The following is an 11355-nucleotide window of genomic DNA, read 5'->3' as shown; positions in this document are numbered from 1 at the left end:
CGCTCCAGCCTGGGCAACAGAGGCAGACTCCATCTAAAAAAATAGAAGTTGGCATCTTCAGCCAAGTAAGTCCACCTCCTGCTTCAGGGCAGGCCAAGGTACGTACACATCATCCCCCATAGTGAAGTTTTGGTCTATGAGGGTCAGTGCTGTCCTCATAGGCCATGATTTCTGTCCTGGCATTAAACAGCCCTAATGGGTGCGATAATCACATGTCTGCAGGCCCCTGCTAACAGCAAGCACCAGACAAGTGAGGAGTACCAACCTGCAGACCGCCGGCGTGCTTTTCAAGCATTAGGAGACCACCAGGTCGAGTTCTATCACATATATTAAGTGCTCCCATGGGCTGGGCAGTGAACGAAGAGTTGAGGGAATGTGTGTGTGTGTATATGTGTATGGTGTGTGTGCATGTGTATGGTGTGTGTGCATGTGCATGGTGTGTGTGCATGTGTATGGTGTGTGTGCATGTGTATGGTGTGTGTGTGCATGTGCATGGTGTGTGTGCATGTGTATGGTGTGTGTGTGCATGTGTATGGTGTGCGTGCATGTGTATGGTGTGTGTGTGCATGTGTGTGGTGTGTGTGTGCATGTGTATGGTGTGTGTGTGCATGTGTAAGGTGTGGGGGTGCATGTGTGGGGGTGCATATGTGTATGTGTCGAGCTTGTGTTGGGAGAGCTTCCTGTCTGAGGGTAGAGACATAGCCCCTGCCTTCAGAGACTCCCAGCGTAAGAGAAGAAACAGTCCCTGCTCTGGAGAGCCCCTTGTCCAAGGGTAAAGAGAGTCCTTGCAGGCTCAAGAAAGAGACAAAAGTCACTTGCAAAGCATGCAGTTAGCAAATATCCATTGAGGGCCCTCTCTGTATGTGCCCAGCGATGGAGTGGGTGCCGAGGGTACGGGGGAAGGGGGCCTGTCACTGTCCTCAAAGTGCTGTACCCGAGCAGTCACAAAATGGTATGGTGGTGGGTGCCGTGAGACAAGGGGGCGGGCCCCCAAGCTGGCTGTCCGGATGTGCTGCCACCTGAAAGTCCCCTCTCTGCACCCCTGGCACTTCCCACCTTCCAGAGCACCCATTTCATCCTCCTTGCTCATAGCTGGCTGCTTCCCTAATGCCTCTGACCACACCACAGCGTATTCACCTCAAAACCCTGTGCTGAGCAAGTGCTCAGTAACGGAGGAAAGAAGAGAAGCAGGAAGGAAGAAAAAAGGAGAGAATCCCACCACCACCCACCTGCGCCAGTCACAGGGCACAGTCCAGGAGCTGCCTGGAGACCCACGCTGACCTGGCTTTCCCGCAGAGCTGGGAGCGCGGGATGAGGAGCCCAGGTCAACCTGCGCCCTTTTCTTCCTTTCTCCCTGTCCTTCGCCACTTTGTCTACTTCAGACTAGGTGTGTCTGTGGCTCTTGTCGGAGAGGGAACGAGACATTTCACACTGACGCCTCTCCCCACTCTACTCAGATAGCACATTTCCACATTGTTTGGGGGCAGAATGGGTCCTCTGGGTGGGAAGAGGGTGTGGAGGAGCGGGTGAGGAGGAGAAAGCCCGTGTCAGAGGGCTTGGGTGGGGTGGAAGGAGAGGCTGCCTCGTCACAGAGCCCAGGGGCGCAGGCGGCCCGGGGGCTGTGCTCTCCAGGAGGGTCTGAGGAGGAGGGAGGGCAGCAGAGTGGGCCTATGCTTGGAGACGTCACAGGGCATCATAAAAGGGATGTGATCAGGGAGCTGGCGAGAGTGAGCCCAGGAGCCCAGCTGCCCACTCTCTGAGCGTTCACCCAGCCAGGTGGTCTCGTCACCTCAGCAGCTCCGCCAAGCTTCTGCCCAGGCCAGGACTGAGGCAAGGTAGGCACATTGGGCATCCACCCTTGGGGAGGGGGTCTGCCCTGACCGGGGGATGCTCCGGAGCAGAGCAGGGAATCTGTTCGAAGACAGACAGATGCATCGGGGCAGGCAAAGGCAGGGAAGGGGGACACTGACCTTTCCTGTTTACCAGCCTGACCCGATTATCCTGGGATACCTGGGTGAACACACTGAGTCGCACTTTATTTGTGAAGCCAGCACTCTGGGGATCCGGAGGGCTCTCTCTTGCTGCAGAAGGAATACATGCAATCAGTGAACGCTGTGGCTGCAATTAGAGAGCACAGACACTTTTGGATGGACCTTGGATGGACAAGCCAACCAAGGGCACCTACCAAGAACTAGGGTCCACCTTACTTCAAAAGCTTTCCTGCTATACCCAGAATTTCTCTGTTACTCACTGTATACAAACCCCCCAGAGTGGAGGGAACCACAGAAATTGTCTACAGCAGGTCAGCCACTCATGGCCCCTTTCCAAATCATTCCATTCTACCACATACATTAAGTGCCCCCATGCCTTTTATCTTTAATCATGTTTGTTGAACAATCTCAACGTGTCTGATGACTTTTTCAAAAAGAAATGAGAGTTGGGAGCTGGAGGAGATGGGGTGAGGTTTGTGTGCGGGTGATGAGGCAGAGCAAGGCAGGGTGATGGGAAATGGTGTGAGGATCAGGACACATGGCTCCCATCTCAGCAGCCAAAATGATGAGGCCAATTCAATTCATAGCCTCTCAGAGTCCACAATGAATAGGCTATGGAGATAATTGACCTGATAAATCAAGGAAAGGTTTTTCTCTTCCCTGAATTATAGGCAATAAGACAATTTAATGACCATCTTCAAGGCTGTGAAGGGCTATGAGAGAGAGCAAGATTATTGCCTCTTTCTTCCTTTATCCTTAGCAAAGAAAAAGAATCAAATTTATCTTACAGCAGGAGAGAACAAGGTCAGACTCAGGCATAAGGTCCTGTCCCTGACCTAGTCTTTGTTTCCTCTCTCTGTCTCAGCCTCAAGGCGCTCCTGGGACCTCTTCTTCTCGCCAGGATGAACTCACTGGTTTCTTGGCAGCTGCTGCTTTTCCTCTGTGCCATCCACTTCGGGGAGCCATCAGAAACGGCTCCCGTGGAGAATCCTAGACCTGCAGGTATGCATCCTCTGGGGAAAGGGGTGGGCGGGAGCAAGTGGCTTGTTGCAAAATGAGCTTTCCCGTATTTTCCAGTTAGTCGGTTGGTGTGAGTTTAACACTGCGTTTGGTGGAAACCTAAGACTGGCACATGTACAGCTCATCGAGGGGTCCCATTAACCTTGCAAGTGAGGGATGCCTTGCCTCTGTGATGGGCCTCAGTCACCCACCTAGGTTCCAGGGCTTGTTAACCCCTGAGCGCCTTCATGATTTCCTCACACTGCGTTCTCTGCTCTGCGTCAGCAACCTCTCTGTACTCATGTTGAGGAAGAACTTCACATGCAACCTTCCTTTATCAGATTCTTTGTGGAGAATTTGAAAAAAAAACCGAAACAAAAAGATTTTTTTTTTTTTTGAGTTGGAGTCTCACACTGTCACCCAGGCTGGAGTGCTGTGGCATGAGTTTTGCACTTCCAGAGTGCAGCTTGCTGCAACCTCTGCCTCCAGAGTTCACATGATTCTGCTGCCTCAGCCTCCCCAGTACCTGGGATTACAGGCGCACACCACCACACTCGGCTGAGTTTTTGTATTTTCAGTAAAGACAGGGTTTCACTACGTTGGCCAGACTGATCTTGAACTCCTGACCTTGTGATCTGCCCATCTCAGCCTCCCGAAGTGCTGAGATTACAGGTGTGAGCCACTGCACCCAGCATGAAAGGAGAGATCTTTGATACTGCCTTTTGGGGACAATGAACTGTCTCCAGTTCATTGGGGAACTGATGAGCTGGAAATTTTGAGACCCACAGAGGTAAAGAGAATTCCCTAGAGTTGCTCGGTCAAACACTGGAAAACCAGCAGGTGTCAGAGCACCCCAGGAGTGTGTCTGGTGAGTGGCACGAGCTAGAACAAAGCGAGTCCCCAAGTCAGGAGCTGTGGCTTGGAACACTTCCTGGCATCAGCTTTCTGGGCAAACTAGAACCCATAGTTTAGCTTCTCTGGACCTCAGTTCCCCCAGCTATGAAACTTGGGGCATGCCCTCTACACATTTGACGTCATTTTATGTGCCCATAAGACCTCCCAGAGCACAGAGGACATGACCTTTGCCAAACGTATCTTCTGTCCTGGGATCAGCCATTTTTCTGGGTGAGGGAGGCTGTTCCAGACGATAACCACACACTGCCCAGGAACACAGACTTGTTGGCTTATTTTGGCGAAAAGATTTAGGTGAGGTCACCAACAGCAGCCTGAACAGTGATACACTGCTGGTCTAGTGGGTGCAATGGGGGGGAAGCCATCCTCCTCCTATTTCAGCCAAGCCCTGGACAAGGGCGGAGGGACCCCGAAGGTGACTGCCATTAACTCTGGTCCAGGTCCACACTCCTCTTTTCCAGAGTGCCAGCGCATGGAGAAGCAGGGCTGAAAGCCAGCCCCCACCCCAGCACACCCATTCACACACCAGGCCTCATTTCCACTAATCTCTTGCCACAGTGGGCTGGGGGTATTGTCTACTCAGAGCTAGTTGCCCTATTTTACTGCCAAAAAGTACAGTGAACTTAATGAGCCTTGCATGTGAAGTGCCTTCCAAATTATCCTTGTTAATCCTCAAATGAAGGAGAGAAGTTATACCCAGATGGAGGAAGAGAGCCAGTTAAGGTGACCTAGATAGTTTTTGTTTCTCGTTGAGTCCTTATGCAGCTTATTGGGGGGGGAGGGTCACAATTCTTATCAAAGACCAGGGTTGGAACACAGGTGTGTGGGGCCACAGTAGCTTAGCTCCACTTTCTTGATTCCTGTTACTGCATGTTTTTTATTAGCTTTTATGTATTTAACAAGCCTTTATTGAGGCCCCACTATGAGCAAGCCACTGTTTCAAGCACTCTGAGAGATACAGAGTTGAATGAACATGGCCCCATCACCCTAGGAGCTCACAGCCAGGAAGAGGCCCAGAGCTGGGTGTTGAGCAAATCCTTCAGTTTTCTTTATTTCCACGACCTACTCTGTTTCCTAAAAGGAAGTAATGTCATATGAAAGTTATTTAAGCTAATTTTGGCAAACATTCTAAATCAAAGCTATGTTGGAAGAGAGAGGTGCCAGGCCTGAGATGATCCCAGCTAAGATGGTCGTGCTGGTTCTGCATGGCAATTGGCCCCGAGCTTCCAAAAAGTCAAGGAAGGAAAAGAAGGATAGGATGCGATGTGAGGAGGCGTTGCCAAGCGGTCTTTCCCGGTCCGGCCTCATCTCTCTGTGCTCTCTGTCCTAGGCCAGCAGCTGGGATCCCTGGCCCTCCTGGTCCCCTGGGAGCAGAGCCTGCGCAGCGCGCAGAGGAAGCCGGCTGCAACTGCCAGGCTGAGCCGTGCGCTGTGCGCACCCTCCGAGAGTCCCCAGCAGACGGGCCCGTGCGCCCCCAGCAGCCGCCAGATCCCCGCACCCCGGAGCGAGGTGCCGCGGGAGCTGCCGCCGCCCTACTGGAACGTCTTCAGCCTGCGCTATGGCTAGCGGGAGGCGGCACCGGGAGCCACGGCGAAGGCGCTGGGCGGGGCTGAGGGCGCAGGTGCGGGGCAGTGAGCTTCAGACCCTACAGGAGTCAGAGCATGCAGGGCGGGGCGGGGTGGTGGGGGGACGCCGGGCAAAGGGAGGGGGCGCTGGAGCTTCCGGGCCTAGGCAATAAAAGAAATGTTGCATAAGTCACCGACTTGTGATCTGTGGCTCATTTTTGCAAGTAACTCTGATGAAGCTGTTCCTCTTCCAACCTCACTGGATAGTTAGCTGGTTTCAGGATGCCCCTGGTGTCATTAAGGTCAGTGCTTCTCACACTAGATGTAATGAAGGAACAGGCGGTTAGTTCTCCAATCCATTGCAGATTGGTACTTAAAACAACAAAACAAAACAAAACAAAAAAACAAAATTGATCACTGAAAACCCGAAAAATTTAAAAACAACAAAAGACCAAATTGGATGGTGCTTGAATGTTTCAGCAATATGAAATTTCTATAAAAACTCTGGAGCTGTCCTCAAAATGCCTAGACTTAGCCGTCTGAGGATGGGTAACATTTTGCAGAGGGACATGGCCCACACTTTGAGTAGTATTGGGGGGTAAGGGCGGTGTGCAGGAAATGGACTGATTAAGTACCTTTCCCTTTCCCAGAGAAGTTGGGCAGCTTGATCTGGAAGATGATGCCAGTCACTGCTCTGTCCATTGAGGCTTAAATATCGCCTGAGCCCCACAGTCAGACCTCTGCTGGGGTCTTGGATGCAAGGGGCATCGACAGCGGACCAGCCACTCGCTTTCCCCTCTCCCCTCCAGGGAGCCAGGTTGAGTCTTTACACATATTGCTTTTCTTCATCCTCATAACTACCCAGGGTGATGGGCATGCATTAGCCCCATCTTTATAGGCAGAGCCATGAAGTTGAGAGGGATAAATCACTCGCTCCAGGCACGTGGGCAATGAAAACACCTAATAGTTCTCCTGATACCGGAACCTGTTTTCCCCACTGACCTGTCCTGCCTCTCTGCCATGGCAGGGTTTCCATCAGAGTCAGCCAGATGCAGATCAAGAAAGGGTAGCCTGCCTCATGGGGACTTACGTGGGGGTGCAATAGCTGGGGAGTAGAAATCATGGTAGGAAGAGGAAGAGCTCATCAGTGGGAAAACCCCAGGAAATCCACCTCCTGCCCACAAGAAGACACAGCACTATTTAATAGCCTCGGGGTACCCCTATGCTCCACAGTCTAGGATGAAAACGTTCTTACCAAGAGGGACGGTAGGACCCACCCTCATACAGTGACGTACCACAGCGTTCCACCCATTACGGAAACCAGGACTCCACAGGATGAAAGCAGAGCTGTGTTACTATGGCAACGAGATCGGCTGTCACGAGATCATGACAACCTGCTCCCCCGTCTCTACCTTTGAAAGTGCTCTCCAGGATCTCTCAAATTATCGATACTGCTGTGAGCTCACATCATCACGTGTCATGACAGCATGGTGTTGGTATTTGGAAGGGTTTTTTAATCCCTAAACACCCTGGGATGTGTCTCTGTACCTCTAGGAGCAGAATCATCAACTCAACACCTATTCTGTTAAGCATGTTGTTCTCCTAGCACCTGGAAGCACGCCTCTCGCTGATGATGGGTAGGAAGAGGCTGACGGTTTCCTGAATTCTGCTCTAAGCCAGCCTAAGTTTTACCAAACTTCCTGTGACCCCATTTACCCTTCCTCACAAGCTTAAGTTTAGGCAGATGGGAGATGTGCATGCTGCTTCAAGTGCAGGAGAGGGAAATGTGTTCTCTGGCGTGAGAAGCTGGCCTGTGTGTGAGCGGGCATGCATGTGGGGGCTAGATATGAGAAATTGCACACATGTTCATATGCACATGCCTGTGTGACGTTGTGTATGGTTCGGGTTCCTCTAACCATCTTCTAGTCCTTGTCAGCACTGCTGCAATCCAGGAGTCCTCCAAGATCTCTCGTCTAGTTGACCAGAGGCCCTGCTTCAGCAGACAGCTGGAAGAGAGGGGAATGCCTGTCCCATGCTTCTAGCAGCCTGAACTGCTACCTTTGAGACTCTGGGCTTTGCCGTTTTTGGCCCTGTGTCTTGGGAAAAGATGGGGAGTCTCTGTGGAACAAAAGGGATTTCTGATTTCATATGGCTCTCAGCCTATGAACCTGCTCTCCAGATCGAAGCGAAGGAGAGGGGAAGATTGGAGGCTGTGAAGGGCCACAGGGATACCCTTCCCTCCCTCCGGCCTTTCTGGTGGGCTCAGAGAGTGGGGCACCGGAGCCCAAACACTTGGAGGTAGGGCTGCCCATGGTCACTCGAACCTACTTCTTCCTGGGGTCTCTGGACAGTGCCCAAGGGGGAGAAATCAGCAGGGCCCGGGCATCCCTTGTGGGTGGAAGTGGGAGGATCTCTTCCCAGGCTCCACCCCTTTTGGTAAGTCTCAATAGATGCTGGCTAGGAATTTGGGGGCAGGGGTGAGAGGGATGCAGGCGGTTTCTCCTCTGTCATCACTCTTATCATATTCACAAGCCATTTCTTGAGTACCTGCAGCCTGCCAAGCACAGGCCTACCTCATTGCGTCCTCACAACTGCATGAGGTGGGAATACTATCCCCATTGCATGGAAGAGAAAAGTGAGGCTTGAAGAGGTTAAGTGGTGTGCTCAAGTAGCTGTAAAGTCATAGAGCCAAGAGTCAGACTCCCACATTCTAATTGCAAACACCATCAGCTTCCTACACACTGTAGCCTTTCCTTCTTCTGTAGCCCCCACCCCACTTAAAAAAAAAAGCGCTGCCAGGTAGCAGACCCAATCCTTTTCCTGAATGATTTGTCTTGGGAAGCAGTGTGGCAGACAATGTCACTCAACCCAACCCATCGGCAGCGCCTCTCCACAACACTAGTGACAATACAGACAGGTCACCAATCCCCAGGGCAGGTCTCCTCTTCTCGGGTGGCATGCCAGGGCCCAGACATCTGCTTTTGCCCCTGCCTGCCTTCTCTCTCTGACAGCAGCTTCCCAGGTCTAGAATTGGTCACAGGGAGGGGAAGGACGTCAAGTCCAAAGAGTGTGCCCTTCCTCACCATCTGTGCCTTCTTCCATTTTCCATTTTAAAAGACATCAGAACCCATCAGGGTTTCTTGCTTGGTTTAGAGTTGGGAGCCTGGGGCAGGGCTTGTTTTTGGTTACTGGGGAAGCCAAGTCACAGAAAACAGCTAGCTCCCTAGCTTCATCACCCTGTGGGGATGAAAATTAGATATGATTCCTCTAATATCTGCCTAATAGTCTTTACAATTAACCCTGCGGCATATTAGCGTCGTAAAATGTTAAAAAGTACCATTTTGAACACATCTGTGTTTGCTCACTCCCTAAGCCCCTTAAAAGACGGCAAAGGAGGCCAGGCATGGTGGCTCACACCTGTAATCCCAGTACTTTGGGTGGCCAAGGTGGGTGGATCACCTGAGGTCAGGAGTTCGAGACTAGCCTGGCCAATGTGGTGATACCCTGTCTCTATTAAAAATACAAAAATTAGCTGGGTATGGTGGTGTGCGTCTGTATTCCCAGCTACTCAGGAAGCTGAGGCATGAGAATCACTTGAACCGGGAGGCAGAGGTTGCAGTGAGCCAAGACTATACCACTGCACTCCAGCCTGGGTGACAGAGTAAGACTCTGTCCCCAGCCCCCACCAAAAAAAAGAAGAGAGAGAGAGAGAGTGGCTGAGAAGCGGGACTGTGTGACGGCCTCTCTGGATAAGCCCCCTCCTCTCTCTGTGCCGAGAATGCAGGCAGCAAGGCATATATTCCCCATGCGGGAGACCAGAGACCCCAAAGAAGAGACCTTCGGATGTTGACATTGGAGGATCCCCCCCAAAAAACCTATCCATCTAGAGTGGTAGCCCCCATCTAGAGTGGGGCGAACCTGCCCATGACTTCTCCCTATGCACCCTGAGTTTCTAGGCCCTTCCACTTTCTTCCCTCTTAACCGTGCATGAGTCAAGGAGTCATAGGAGTTTGAAGAAAACTTCAAGTTGGAAGAGTAGACCAAGCACACGAATACAGAGGAAACAAGCTTTCCGCAGAAAACAGATACAATTTTTTATGTGTGGTTAATAAAACAAAAATTACAAAATTTCCCATCTTTCCGAGTGCAATCTCAGCACTTTGGGAGGATAACTTGAAGGATAACTTGAAGCCAGGAGTTCAGGAGCAGCCTGGGCAATGTAGGGACCCTGTCTTTACAAAAAATAAAAATATTAGTTAGGCATGGTGGTGTGCTCACACCTGTAATCCCAGCACTTTGGAAGGCTGAGGTGGGAGGATCTCTTGAGTTCAGGAGTTTGAGACCAGCCTAGACATCATAGAGACCTTGTTTCTTAAAATAAACAAAACTAAAAAAAGACTCGGCTGGGCGAGGTGGCTCACGCCTGTAATCCCAGCGCTCTGGGAGGCTGAGGTGGTGGATCTGAGGTCAGGAATTCGCGACCAGCCTGACCAATAATGATGAAACACTATCTCTACCAAAAATACAACAAGTAGCTGGGCGTGGTGGCACGCACCTGTGGTCCCAGCTACTTGGGAGGCTGAGGCAGGATAATTGCTTGAACCAGGGAGGCCAAGGTTGCAGTGACCAGAGATTGTACCACTGCACTCCAGACTGGGTGACAGAGCGAGACTCTATCTCAAAAAAAAAAAAAAGAAAAAGAAAAACAAACAAACCAAGCAAAACAAAACCGTAAGATCCCTGAAAGTATAAAAGAAAATTCTGTATCTATAGCATCTATAAGACAAGTAGCAGATGCAATAAAAACAGAAGTTATCAGAGAATCAGAAAGGGCCTTTGGAAGTTAAAAATAAGAGATCAAAATTAAAAAAAAAAAAAAAAAAAAAAAAAAAGGACAGGCATGGTGGCTGTAATCCCAGCACTTTGGGAGGCTGAGCCAGGTGGATCACGAGGTCAGGAGTTCAAGACCAGCCTGGCCAACATGGTAAAACCCCATCTCCACTAAAAATACAAAAATAAGCCAGGCGTGGTGGTGGGCACCTGTAAAGCCAGGTGAGCTTGAGCCGGCCTGGGGCCTGTGGTGACCTCTATGACTCCTGCACACCCAGGCCCAGAGGCAAGAAAGGCCTGAGCTTTTATTTTGTCAAAAACCGAGGGGTGGAACATGAGAGAAATTCTCATCTACTACAAAAGAAGAGTAATAAAAATGTATAAAATTTTGGCCAGGAATGATGGCTCATGCCATCATTCCTGGTAGTTTCCAGCACTTTGGGGGACCGAGGCAGGCGGATCGCCTGAGGTCGGAGTTCAAGATCAGCCTGGCCAACTTGGTGAAACCCTGTCTCTACTAAAAATACAAAACTCAGCGTGGCATGGTAGTGGGCGCCTGTAATCCCAGCAACTTGGGAGGCTGAGGCAGGGAGAATGGCTTGAATCTGGGAGGCAGAGGTTGCAGTGAGCCGAGATCATACCACTGCACTCCAGCCTGGGTGACAGAGTAAGACTCCGTCTCAAAAAAATAAATAAATAAAAAATGTGTAAAAATTTAAAATTAAGAATGGCATCTTTCTTTAAAAGTTTATACATCACCTTTAGAATATGCATGACTAACAATAGCAGAACAGTCCAGAGAGTTAACAGTCTTACCTTGGAGGAGCCAGGCTGGGGGCTGGAGGTGGGGGTGGGATTGGAGATTGGTGGTTTTCATGTAAACCTTTTAGTTGTACTTGTTTTTAAAACTACAGCATGTTTTCTTCTGATTAAAAAAATATTAAGTCCAGCCTGGCCAACATGGTGAAACTCTGTCTTTACTAAAAAATAAAAAAATTGGCTGGGCGTGGTGGCATGCACCTGTAATCTCAGCTACTCTGGAGGCTGAGGCAGGAGAA

The 11355-nt window shown here is 50.6% G+C and overlaps 1 protein-coding gene across 1 annotated transcript; it reads left to right on the top strand.

The window, feature by feature from the left end:
• Positions 1-2: 2 nt before the first annotated feature.
• KISS1 (KiSS-1 metastasis suppressor) lies at positions 3-5660 on the top strand. Its single transcript, XM_032288847.1, is given in 4 exon segments — positions 3-98; positions 1129-1835; positions 2857-2993; positions 5233-5660. Coding segments are annotated over 2 exon segments (405 nt in total). The 5' UTR covers positions 3-98; positions 1129-1835; positions 2857-2893; the 3' UTR covers positions 5538-5660.
• The last annotated feature ends 5695 nt before the right edge of the window (positions 5661-11355 follow it).

The sequence above is a fragment of the Sapajus apella genome, unplaced genomic scaffold, assembly GCF_009761245.1.
Source record: "Sapajus apella isolate SASKATOON/1434 unplaced genomic scaffold, GSC_monkey_1.0 scaffold22, whole genome shotgun sequence".
Taxonomy (NCBI): Eukaryota; Metazoa; Chordata; class Mammalia; order Primates; family Cebidae; genus Sapajus; species Sapajus apella.
The sequence above is the reverse complement of the archived record's forward strand: the minus strand, read 5'-3'. Positions and strand labels throughout refer to the sequence as shown.